Genomic DNA, 14,104 nt, shown 5'->3' on the forward strand with positions numbered 1-14,104 from the left:
TTTGTATGAGACCAACGTATTTGGACATTATTTTTTTATTCATTGCTTTAGTTTACATGTGTGCCAAATAGGGATGCACGATACATCGGCAATCATATCGGTATCGGATGATGTTAGTCATTTTTTAACATATCGGTATCAGCCCGGTGTTGCAATGTTAATATCGGTTATCGGTACCGGCCAAAATGTTCACATTGAGAGGAAACAAAACAATGTGGTAAATCTATGATTTATGAGCTTTTCCAAATGTTTTGGAAATAAAGAAATGCATAACTTTTTCAAATTAAGTGTTTACATGTGTTTTTCACTTTCAGTATGTACAAAATTTGATTATCATAGAAATGTGTTTTTATACAGATCGACATCGGTAAATATCGGTTATCGGCTATAACAGCAATGTTAATATCGGTTATCGTATTGGCCAATATTTTTATAGCGGTGCATGCCTAATTTTTATTTATTTATTTTATTAGTTTATTTGGCAGGGACATATACAAAAAAACATTAACACATTGAGTGCCAGCGACGCCATATGGCGTCATTAGAAATTTACCGTAGGCTGCCAGCGACGCCAAATGGCGTCAGTAACTCCAAATTGTTTTTTTGACGGGGGGGTGTCGATCTAAGCTTCTTACATCGCCTCTTACAATATTGTAGCTATTGGAGGTCTATAACCTATTTTACAAACCCATTAGGTGGCGACAGCACTCTCCTGATAAGAGAAAGTGGAGCCAAACACACAGAAGAAGTCGCTGGGGAAAAAGGAAATCGCATCCGTCCGTATGCATCGACATGCATGAAGCCAAACGCCAGCTGTGCCCGCAGCAGCTGCATCCGCTGTCACAACTGAGCACCTGCGTGTCCGCTGCAACAGCACATCCACATAATCAGCCTTATTATTCTCAACTGGAAGCATGGGAGCCCGTGACAAACACACGCGGAACCAAAAAGCTGGATGTCGCGCACCGCTCACCGTGTGTGTGCACAGCAAACTCGGCAGAGAGCCACCAGACACATAAGACACACCCAGGAGGAGGCGTGTGCAGTTGAAGGGGGGGGGGGGGGGGGGGGGGAGGGGGGGAGGGGGGGGCACGCAGAGCAGCATACACTTCACCCAGACAGACCCAGACATCAGAAAATTAGCTTCAGAGTCAGTGATGTGCTTGAAATGTTTAATTTCACAAAAGGCTCATTATCTCAGCTCGTAGAAAAAAAGGGCTGTTTTTGGTTCAATCAAGCTATCTTCTCCGGCTCATAACTAAAGAACGGAAAATGGGATCAATAAACTTTTTTTTGCAGGTGATAGAAGAGAGTCTCATCGTTATTTGTGCGTGTTCAGTGTTTACATAGTAATTATTAAAGAAATTATATGACTGTTTTAAAATGCATTGCGGCCTATGTGGCACAGCAAGCAACCTTTTGCCCAAGGGCCGTGGCACTCAAAGTGTTAAACCCCATAGGGGAAGAGATGCTTTGCAACAGATTTAGCCACAGGCTACTTTCCATCTGGAGTCTGGGCAGGTGGATACAAAGGCCATTCAGAGTAAAAAAATAATAATGCATAAAGTGTAAAAAACAGGGAAAGGGCACAGGTTAAAACGTTAATGTTAAACGTTAAACAGGTTAATTTCAAATGGACAGATTTTACTGCATAGGATTGGGCTAGAGAGTTTAGATAATCACAGCAAAGTATTTGAAAGGGTGACAACCCACCTGATACTATGCGAATTCCCCTGATGCAGTGGATCTCACCCATCTGGTATTCCCAGCAGGTTAAAACAAGCACTAACTATGGCTACAACTACTACTGGATTTGACCTAGCGCTGCAATACTGCGTATTAGTCAGCTTCAAGGATGTTTCACACTCAGCGCAGAGATCTTCCTATAGACCCCTTGTGTGTTTGCAAACAGTGATTAGGTATTTTTACGGGTGGAGCCATACCGGTGGCAGAAAGCGACAGATAGCGGTTCAGCTATCATAGGAATATGAAAGATCTGGACACCTTCTCCACGTATTTTTAATGGTTTGCCAGCAACAGACAGGTTAGCTTACACAAATAAGCTAACTCTTTCATTTAGGTGAGGTTTCCTAACCTGTACTCACTGTTGGGATGGTCTAGGATCCAAATACATTGGCAAAGTTGCAGTGGCGGACATCTTCCTATACCTAGTGGGAAAGCCCAGCATCTATACGGCACAAGGCGTATTTTTCCATAATTCTGGGGATCTCTCCAGTTTCACTCCTACTTGTAGAGAGTATCGAAGCACTAGAGGTCTGCTACCCGACACAAACCCGACGGGACCCGTCGTCAGCCTGGCAGAATTTTGGATGAAAAATATGTGCAAAAAGCCTTAAATCTGGTCACCCTAAAAAGTGTTCAAACTCATTTTTATCAACCTGTGCCATCTGTGTGTGTGTGTGTGTGTGTGTGTGTGTGTGTGTGTGTGTGTGTGTGTGCACGCGCGCATAGCATGAGAGAAAGAACAGAGAGAGGAGGAAGTTGCCATGTAGAGATTTGCAAAGTCAGACTAATGCAGCAGTTTTTCTTAACGCAGAAACAGAAATGTTTCTGGGATATACATTTTACAGTCACAAAGTTGTCACAAATTAAAATTGTTGTAATATTAGTTTTATTATCAACTGCTCTGAATATCAGATACGATCAAAACTGATGATCCCAGTTTCTGTTGATGACGGAAAAATGTCTGCTCTGTGATGGATGTAAGACAAAAAACTATTCTGGGTTTTTAACAGACATACCTTGGACGGACATACATAACAGTGTACCCATCATATATGTCAGATAAGTGGTTAAGGTCCCAAATGTTAACGAAAGAAATTAATTTTTTAAATCTTTGTGAATTAATTTTCTGTAAATGTATTCATTGTTCTTTGTGTTCTTTGACTGTATTGATAGTTTACTCATTTAGATGCCATGGCAACTCAAATAAATACCGTACGTTTTTTGTGTGTTTGGGTCCCAGGGAGACACAAAATGTATCTTTTGGGTCGTCCCAAGATGAAAAGGTTAGGGAACCCCTGGTCTATAGGGATACAACACTATGAAAAGGTTAGGGAACCCCTGGTCTATAGGGATACAACACTATGATACCAGATACAAGATGAAAAGGTTAGGGAACCCCTGGTCTATAGGGATACAACACTATGATACCAGATACAAGATGAAAAGGTTAGGGAACCCCTGGTCTATAGGGATACAACACTATGATACCAGATACAAGATGAAAAGGTTAGGGAACCCCTGGTCTATAGGGATTAGGGATGGGCATCGAATTTCGAATTTTCGAATAATCGTTGTTATTATCAAGGTCGACTTTTATTATTGAAATTCGAAATTCGTTTTTTTTTTTTTTTTTTTTTTTTGTGAGTGAAATGTTGCATTGTCTCCCCTGATTCTAAGAATAGTCGAATCGCTTGGTTTGAGCAAGTAAAACAATTTTTATAAGCAACCTCTCCCTCTTCATGGGATTTCATCCGCCATTCATTTTTCCATAAACCTTGCTTAAAATGCTTATAAAAATTGTTTTACTTGCTCAAACCAAGCGATTCGACTATACTTAGAATCAGGGGAGACAATGCAACATTTCACTCACAAAAAAAAAAAAAAAAAAAAAAAAAAAAAAAAAATTAATTGATTTTTAATTTTTTTTACATTTTATTTTTATTTTCGAATTTCGATTAAAAGTCGACTTTGGCCAGCGAATTTCGAATAGTGTTTTTGCTAGAAATGCCCATCCCTACTACCGTAAATTCCGGACTATAAGCCGCGGCTTTTTTCCCGTTTTTTGGCCTTTTTTGCCCCCTGCGGCTTATATAACGGTGCGTCTTATCTATGGATTTTTCCAGCAAACGGCCACTCGGGAACCTCCAAAATCTATGGATGTTGGTATGAGGCAGAACGAGAGCAAGACAGACATTATGAGAGCGAGACCCTGATTGGATGATGTTGCAAAAAATGTGCCTCGCGACCTGATTGGAGCACTGTGCCACTACTCTCTCTCAGCCACTACGGTAAAACACCCTCCCTCCCTCCTCCCTCGCTCCGGGGGGAAAAAGGCAGCGATTGAGCCTGTAAGACAGTCTGAATGAAATTGAATGTAACATTCCCAATTCTATGTATTACATTCTAAAAAACTAACAGCAACATTTTGGAAGGCTAAGCCACACAACTAGCTCGTTGTAATCTAACATCATGCTTCAAAAGATGGAGAACTGGCTGTGTTACGACGATGGCGGCGATTGAGCCTGAAAGCCATGTCTGAGACAGTAGCGAGACAGGAACAACAACAGCAGCAGCAGCAAAGGATCATGCACAAACCCGAGACGAAAGGGACTGTCCGTCAGGGCGCGGACGACTGTGTGTCAGCAACTCCCTCCCGACTACCAGGAGAAAATTACAAACTTCGGCGAATTCACACAAAGAAAGATCAAGGAATATTCCATCGGACCGGAGCAGATCATAAATATGGATGAAGTGCCTTTGACGTTCGACCTGCCTCTCACTAGGACTGTTAACAAGAAAGGTGAATCGTCCATCACGTTGAGAACCACAGGTCACGAGAGAACGAATTTCACTTGTGTTCTTGGCTGCACAGCAGCTCCCGCCGATGGTGATTTTTAAGCATCTCACAATGTGTGATTTTGTCTGGGGATTAGTGACCTGACTTTTGTTTTGTTGAAATGTTAATAAATGGGAGCTTCCCCAAACAGCCATCTCTTTCCCGACAATCCCCTCTGTGCACGAAGCCTTACATATGGTAATTAAACATCAAAACACCCGCGGCTTATAGACCGGTGCGGCTTATAGAAGAAAAAAATAGTCACCTTTGAAGGTGCGGCTTATAGACCGGTGCGCCTTATAGTCCGGAATTTACGGTATATACTGTATGCTCTCCAGTGTACAGTCGTGGTAATAGTACTATATACTGTATGCTCTCCAGTGTACAGTCGTGGTAATAGTACTATATACTATGTATGCTCTCCAGTGTACAGTCATGGTAATAGTACTACATACTGTATGCTCTCCAGTGTACAGTCATGGTAATAGTACTATATACTGTATGCTCTCCAGTGTACAGTCGTGGTAATAGTACTATATACTATGTATGCTCTCCAGTGTACAGTCATGGTAATAGTACTACATACTGTATGCTCTCCAGTGTACAGTCATGGTAATAGTACTATATACTGTGTATGCTCTCCAGTGTACAGTCGTGGTAATAGTACTATATACTGTATGCTCTCCAGTGTACAGTCGTGGTAATAGTACTACATACTGTGTATGCTCTCCAGTGTACAGTCATGGTAATAGTACTACATACTGTATGCTCTCCAGTGTACAGTCATGGTAATAGTACTATATACTGTGTATGCTCTCCAGTGTACAGTCATGGTAATAGTACTATATACTGTATGCTCTCCAGTGTACAGTCATGGTAATAGTACTACATACTGTGTATGCTCTCCAGTGTACAGTCATGGTAATAGTACTATATACTGTGTATGCTCTCCAGTGTACAGTCATGGTAATAGTACTATATACTGTATGCTCTCCAGTGTACAGTCGTGGTAATAGTACTACATACTGTATGCTCTCCAGTGTACAGTCATGGTAATAGTACTATATACTGTATGCTCTCCAGTGTACAGTCGTGGTAATAGTACTATATACTATGTATGCTCTCCAGTGTACAGTCATGGTAATAGTACTACATACTGTATGCTCTCCAGTGTACAGTCATGGTAATAGTACTATATACTGTGTATGCTCTCCAGTGTACAGTCGTGGTAATAGTACTATATACTGTATGCTCTCCAGTGTACAGTCGTGGTAATAGTACTACATACTGTGTATGCTCTCCAGTGTACAGTCATGGTAATAGTACTACATACTGTATGCTCTCCAGTGTACAGTCATGGTAATAGTACTACATACTGTATGCTCTCCAGTGTACAGTCATGGTAATAGTACTACACACTGTATGCTCTCCAGTGTACAGTCATGGTAATAGTACTATATACTATGTATGCTCTCCAGTGTACAGTCATGGTAATAGTACTATATACTGTATGCTCTCCAGTGTACAGTCGTGGCAATAGTACTACATACTGTGTATGCTCTCCAGTGTACAGTCATGGTAATAGTACTACATACTGTATGCTCTCCAGTGTACAGTCATGGTAATAGTACTATATACTGTGTATGCTCTCCATACACAGTATGGAGAGTCTGTCTATCTCCGTCTCTCTCTCTCTCTCCTCAAGTCTGATTTCAAGATCCATTTCACAGTCAGGCTATCCTCTTTAGTCATGGTAATAGTACTATATACTGTATGCTCTCCAGTGTACAGTCATGGTAATAGTACTATATACTGTATGCTCTCCAGTGTACAGTCATGGTAATAGTACTATATACTGTATGCTCTCCAGTGTACAGTCATGGTAATAGTACTATATACTGTATGCTCTCCAGTGTACAGTCATGGTAATAGTACTATATACTGTATGCTCTCCAGTGTACAGTCATGGTAATAGTACTATATACTGTGTATGCTCTCCAGTGTACAGTCATGGTAATAGTACTATATACTGTATGCTCTCCAGTGTACAGTCATGGTAATAGTACTATATACTGTGTATGCTCTCCAGTGTACAGTCATGGTAATAGTACTACATACTGTATGCTCTCCAGTGTACAGTCATGGTAATAGTACTACATACTGTATGCTCTCCAGTGTACAGTCATGGTAATAGTACTACATACTGTGTATGCTCTCCAGTGTACAGTCATGGTAATAGTACTATATACTGTGTATGCTCTCCAGTGTACAGTCATGGTAATAGTACTACATACTGTATGCTCTCCAGTGTACAGTCATGGTAATAGTACTATATACTGTATGCTCTCCAGTGTACAGTCATGGTAATAGTACTATATACTGTATGCTCTCCAGTGTACAGTCATGGTAATAGTACTATATACTGTATGCTCTCCAGTGTACAGTCATGGTAATAGTACTACATACTGTATGCTCTCCAGTGTACAGTCATGGTAATAGTACTACATACTGTATGCTCTCCAGTGTACAGTCATGGTAATAGTACTATATACTGTGTATGCTCTCCAGTGTACAGTCATGGTAATAGTACTATATACTGTGTATGCTCTCCAGTGTACAGTCATGGTAATAGTACTATATACTGTATGCTCTCCAGTGTACAGTCATGGTAATAGTACTACATACTGTATGCTCTCCAGTGTACAGTCATGGTAATAGTACTACATACTGTATGCTCTCCAGTGTACAGTCATGGTAATAGTACTACATACTGTATGCTCTCCAGTGTACAGTCATGGTAATAGTACTACATACTGTATGCTCTCCAGTGTACAGTCATGGTAATAGTACTATATACTGTATGCTCTCCAGTGTACAGTCATGGTAATAGTACTATATACTGTGTATGCTCTCCAGTGTACAGTCATGGTAATAGTACTATATACTGTATGCTCTCCAGTGTACAGTCATGGTAATAGTACTATATACTGTATGCTCTCCAGTGTACAGTCATGGTAATAGTACTACATACTGTATGCTCTCCAGTGTACAGTCATGGTAATAGTACTATATACTGTATGCTCTCCAGTGTACAGTCATGGTAATAGTACTACATACTGTATGCTCTCCAGTGTACAGTCATGGTAATAGTACTACATACTGTATGATCTCCAGTGTACAGTCATGGTAATAGTACTATATACTGTATGCTCTCCAGTGTACAGTCATGGTAATAGTACTATATACTGTGTATGCTCTCCAGTGTACAGTCATGGTAATAGTACTATATACTGTATGCTCTCCAGTGTACAGTCATGGTAATAGTACTATATACTGTATGCTCTCCAGTGTACAGTCATGGTAATAGTACTACATACTGTATGCTCTCCAGTGTACAGTCATGGTAATAGTACTATATACTGTATGCTCTCCAGTGTACAGTCATGGTAATAGTACTACATACTGTATGCTCTCCAGTGTACAGTCATGGTAATAGTACTACATACTGTATGCTCTCCAGTATACAGTCATGGTAATAGTACTACATACTGTATGCTCTCCAGTGGACTGTTCTGTAGTAGCTGTGTCAATATGTTTATACTGTTTCTATATTTCAAATGATTGTTTCTCTAATGTCTCACTGACACCTACATCTTTGTGTGTTTTTGACATACCCTATGTTGTTGTCATTGCTGTCATTGATATTGCTGCTGTAACGCCAGAATTTCCCCTCTGGGATAAATTCAAGTACTGTATCTATCTATCTATCTATCTATCTATCTCTCTCTCTCTGTCCATCTATCTCTGTCCGTCTATCTGTCTATCTGTCTCTGTCCGTCTATCTGTCTATCTGTCTCTGTCCGTCTATCTGTCTATCTGTCTCTGTCCGTCTATCTGTCTCTGTCCGTCTGTCTATCTATCTATGTCTGTCCGTCTTATCTATCTATCTATGTCTGTCTATCTCCGTCTCTCTCTCTCTCTCTTCAAGTCTGATTTCAAGATCCATTTCACAGTCAGGCTATCCTCTTTACATAACACAAGCTCTCACCCCTCCACTTGAAGAGCCATTGAGTGCGTTTACATGCACACCAATAAACTGTTTATTAGCGGATTTCTGAGTTACCTGATTATTCAAGTGGTCATGTAAACAGCATAAACCGATAAGCTTTATCCGTTTATGGTCATAAACGGGTTATGAATAAACCGATAAACACACCTAGGTTTCTGGCCAATAATCGGTCTTCTCTCTGCATGTATACACCTTAACCGGGTTTCTTTCGGGTTTATATATCTGCGCATGTACGAGTTGCGGGAGAGAGATGCACAGGAGCGCGTGAGGTAGGGAGAGACGCGCTGCACTCACTGGCCCCTCTCTCCTCCCTCTCCCCCGGCCACAGCGGGGGGAGAGCGGAGCGGAGCGGGGAGCTCTGCTCTCTCTCCCCCGGTGTCCCTCTACGGCACCGCTGCTGCACTGCACCATCATGTTGAAATGTCGATATTCTACAGGAGACGACTGTGGTGTCTGCTTGCACGAATAAAATCCCCAGTGCCATGCCGTGAACATTACAGGGACGAACATTTGTCTCGGATTGCAAATAGAATGATGAATTTATTAATAAAACGCATTGTCCAAGGTGCGTGCGTGACGATGTTTTTCAGATGACAGATTAAAAAAAACACGTAGCCTACGGACAACAGACTCAGTCGTTCAAAACACAAGACACACATAACGTTAATATCCGTGACAAATTCTGTCCGTTTTCTGACAGGTAGAGTATTTCAATTCAACACACGTTGTGGGTCATGAACATTTGACGTGCTTAAGTCACCTCACCTGCCTGCCTCTGTGCTGTGTGCTCGGTAAAGTTGGAAATATTATTGACAGATGCACTTCCAAAGCGACGCGATGCCTATTCCAATTTTAGTAAAGTAGACGAGATACACAACCTAATTTTCACCTAAACCATCCTCTGCGCTGGACAAATAAATTAGGAAAATGTGATTTTGCATTTTGCAACTATATTCTGTTTTATTGCGGAATTAATGCTGCCTTTCTGGAGAGAAATCCGACTAATTGACTGAATCATGTAAACCCGGGTTTCTCCTATTGTCGGATTATTAAAGTGCATGTAAACGCAGAAATCAGATTATTGCCATAAACTGATTATTCTCAGTTATCAGTTTATTGTCTGCATGTAAACGCACTCATTGTTTTGGAGGCTGAGCATTCACCTCTTTGTTTGGATGACTTCTCCAGGTCTTCCTGCAGCTTGCCCAGGTCCTGCTCCAGATCCTGACTCCCACACACAGTGAAGAACTTCTCTTGATCGTTAGTTAACTGTTGCTCCTTCTTCCGCAGCTCAGCAGCAATGTGGCTCTTATTCTGCTCACTTGACGCCAGATCCTTACTGAGAATAACAGATAATAGCAATGTGACACTTCATTGATCCACAAAGACACATTCTGTTAAATATTTACAGATATATATGATGAATGAATGAATGAAAGCTTTATTTCAGACTTTAAAAAAAAGAAATAGTAATATATATATACACAAGTACGGTAGTATCAATGTTACAAAATATATATATTTATAAGTGAAAAAAAAATAAAAGAAAACGAAAAAAAATAAAAAAATAAACAATAATAATCAGAATACGTGACAGCAACGAGGTCCGAAAAGGAGTAGGATGAAGTACACTGTACTTATTTGGTCCTACCCCCAGTCCACAGTAGGGATGCAGCGGTATACCGTTTGAAGGTATACCGCGGTATCAAAACCACTAAAATTTGCCGTCATACCTTCCCCACAGTATCAGCTGTTTCCCCAAAACAAAGTGCCCAGGTCGCTTGCAGAGTGCAGCTTACGCGGCCCCTCCCCCTGGCTGCATGCCTACCTAGACTAGAGCACAGTAGAGAGGAGCCGCAAGGACCCCCCTGAACTTTCCCCCATCTAAAAAGACGACGTCGGCCTTGCTCAGCTCCAATATGTTCATAACTCCACTGCCAGGATTCTCACCTGGACCAAACCCTGGCAACACATCACCCCCAACCTGCAGCAACTCCACTGGCTTCCCATAAAACACTGTATAACTTCCAAGGTCCTCCTCCTTACCTATAAAGCCCTGCACGGTCTGGCCCCCTCATACCTGTCTGACCTTCTCCACCTCTACACCCCCTCACGTGGACTCCTCTGACCTTCTCCACCTCTACACACCCTCACGTGGACTCCGTTCCTCTCTGACACTGGACTTCTCGTCATCCCCAGCACCAAAAGATCCACCCTCGGTGAGCGAGCATTCTCTGCTGCTGCTCCAAAGCTCTGGAACCCCCTCCCACTCTCCATCCGTGACTCTGGCTCCATCAACATTTTCAAGCACAGGTTAAAAATGCATCTCTTCAGTCTGGCTTTTCCTCAGCACGGCCTAGGTTCAGCGTAGCACTATCTCCCATAACTGTTTTTAGTCCCCCTTTTTTTTTTCCATACCAGTGTTTCCCATACATAAAGAATTTGTGGCGGGCCGCCACAATAATATTTGGACCGCCACAATAAGATGTTGACCAAAAAAAAAAAATTTTTTTTTTTTTTTTACAGTGCACCTGAACGCAACATGCAAGATATCCGCTGAATAAGTGTCCAATAAATGTTCATGTCATTCTGGCCAATACTTCTGTTATAGCATTTCAGTCTGGAATATGGAATATCTTTCAATAATCTATGATTTAGCTGCTAAATTGTCAAATACCGCCATCTGCTCGCTACCCAGGCACTTATGTATGTACTTAACCCAACTAACTTAACCTAACTAACTATCCGGTGTGCACAACACTGTCAGCCTAAACTCCGGCTGACACCCCAAAAACCTACAATCCGCTACAGAAAAATGTATATTGTTTGTTTATTAACTGGCCCCTCGCCTTCTATCATTTCACGAAAGTGGCAAAGCAAGTTGAGTATCCCTGACCTATAGGGAGAAATTTAGTTTGTCATTGTAAACCCACAGCACAGTAATGATGACATGTTCTTCATAGATCTAGCCTTTTAATTTTGCTCTTAAGCTTTCTCAAAGTACACCAAATTCATGCATTTTACTTTAAAATGTTTAAAAAAATCTCGCGGGGGGGCATGCCCCCGCACCCCCCTAGGGGGTCGGCGGTCCCCCACCACAAATTCTCAAAATCCTGTGGGAAACACTGCATACTGCTTTTTTATTGTATTTTTTATACCATGTGGGAGTGGGCGCCAGGAGAGGAGGCGACCAGCTGAGCGAGCTCCGGGAACTTCGTAGGAAATAGGTCTTTTTTTTAGAGTAATTTCGTTTTGTTTATAATTTCGTTGCCTCTATTCGCTTTGTAAATAACTAGTGTATATATCAGTGTCTTTTATACAGTGTACATAGTAGCGTAAGTGCACTTTTTTGGCAAAAGGGAAAGCAACAACAGCGTGGATTACAGCGTGGATTACCGCCGGTCTATTGTTCTATTGTTCCCACTGCGCCCCCCCCCCCCAAAGGGACTGGGCCAGCAAGATGGAGGGCAACGACAACATCAACTATAACAACAACGATAACAACGATAACAACGACGGCATCAGCACCGTACGTAGATACAACAGGGGCGCGCTGATAAACATCAGAAATGCGCAAAAACATCCCAAACAAAACTGGACGGCTCCCGACCTCTCTGGATTCCCCGAACTTAAACGGCAGAGGAGAGGAAGACGAGGGGGTCTCCTCGCACGGCAGAGAAGGTGAGCGCATAAACCACCACTGCCCAGCATTCTCCTGGCTAATGTCCAATCGTTGGAGAATAAAATGTGTGAATTGAGAGCAAGGGCACAATACCAAACGGACATAGCTAGATGTAACGTCCTGTGTTTGACTGAAACCTGGCTTTCAGCCGACACTGCGGATCATACCATCACAATCCCCGGCTTCAGTACACACAGAGCAAACAGAGACAAAGAGCGCTCCGGGAAAGCGAGGGGCGGCGGCGTCTGTCTGATGATAAACAAGAACTGGTGTGCGAATATCACTAACATTGAAACGCACTGCACAGCGGACTTGGAATACGTTATGCTCCAATGTGTACCGTATTACAGTCCCCGCGAATTCACGACAGTCACTCTTGCTGCAGTATATATTCCCCCCCCAAGCCAACGCAATAAACGCAGCCAAAGAACTCCACCGCGCGATCAGCGCACAGGAGCTTAAACAACCGGAAACAGCAATGATCCTGGCAGGCGACTTCAATAGAGTCAACCTGAGGAAACGCTTGCCTTCACTCTATCAGCACATCAACTTTCACACAAGGGGAAAACGCACACTGGACCAGTGTTACACGAACATCAAACACTGTTACAAAGCTACACCCCGACCCCCCTTCGGCAGATCGGACCACGCCTCCATCCTGCTCGTTCCCAGGTATCAACAACAGCTCAAGCGACACCCCCCGGCCTTCCGAACCGCCCACTGCTGGTCAGACCAATCAGAGGACATCCTGAGAGACTGTTTCGACCAAACAGCATGGGAAGAGTTCAAGGCTGCAGGAGACCTGGACGAATATGCAGACACAGTAACAGGCTTCATATACAAAAATGCACAGAGGACATAATCCCCCAAAAAATAATCAAAATAATGCCAAACCAGAAACCCTGGATCAATAGTGACGTCCGGGCAGCCCTCCACGCCAGGACCACCGCCTTCAACTCTGGAACACCAGAGGAATACAAGATATGCCCTCCGAACCACTTTAAAAAGAGCACGGAGAGAATATGGCAGGCAGCTGGAGGCAAAACTGGACTCCAACAACCCCAAACACCTGTGGAGAGGTCTCCACGCTGCCACAGACTTCAAAGGGGAAAAACAGCAAAACACCAACGCGTCACCCACCCTGCCAGACGAACTCAACGCGTTCTACGCCAGGTTCAACCCCTCTGCCAGAGCGCCTCCCCTCCTCTCCTCCCCCCCCATCACCCCCCCCCCCTCTCTCCTCCCCCCCACCACCCCTCCTCCTCTCCTCCCCCCCTCTCTCCTCCCCCCCACCAGCCCCCCTCCTCTCCTCCCCCCCCTGCCACCTCTCCCCCCCATCACCCCTCCTCCTCTCCGCCCCCCCACCACCCCTCGTCCTCTCCTCCCCCCCACCACCCCCACAAGCAGCAGAAAGTGACCAGCCTCAATGACTGGCGCCCAATAGCCCTCACGCCAATAGCCAGCAAGTGCTTTGAAAAGCTGGTCATATCACAGATCCGCCCCACACTCCCCCCGGACCACGACCCGCTACAATTTGCATACCGCCCCAACAGGAGCACAGCAGATGCAGTAGCACACGTGCTCCACACTGCCCTGTCCCACCTGGAGGGGAAGGACACCTATGTAAGAATGCTGTTCGTGGACTACAGCCCAGCATTCAACACGATAGTACCCTCCAGGCTGGTACACAAGCTCAAGGATCTGGGACTAAACACAGCAATGTGTGACTGGATCCTGGATTTCCTGACAGACCGTCGCCAGGTGGTGAGGG

General features: G+C 43.4%; 1 protein-coding gene across 2 annotated transcripts in view; it reads right to left on the reverse strand.

Moving 5' to 3' along the window:
* rad50 (RAD50 homolog, double strand break repair protein) overlaps nt 1–14,104 on the reverse strand; it is a 102,690-nt gene that overhangs the window by 54,793 nt on the left and 33,793 nt on the right. For both annotated transcript variants that reach the window (XM_083644108.1, XM_083644109.1), the window contains exon 14: nt 9,815–9,990. In XM_083644108.1, coding sequence (XP_083500234.1) covers nt 9,815–9,990 — 176 coding nt within the window. The remainder of the gene's footprint in view (nt 1–9,814; nt 9,991–14,104) is intronic.

This window comes from Poromitra crassiceps (assembly GCF_964638095.1).
Source record: "Poromitra crassiceps genome assembly, chromosome: 1".
Lineage (NCBI taxonomy): Eukaryota > Metazoa > Chordata > Actinopteri > Beryciformes > Melamphaidae > Poromitra > Poromitra crassiceps.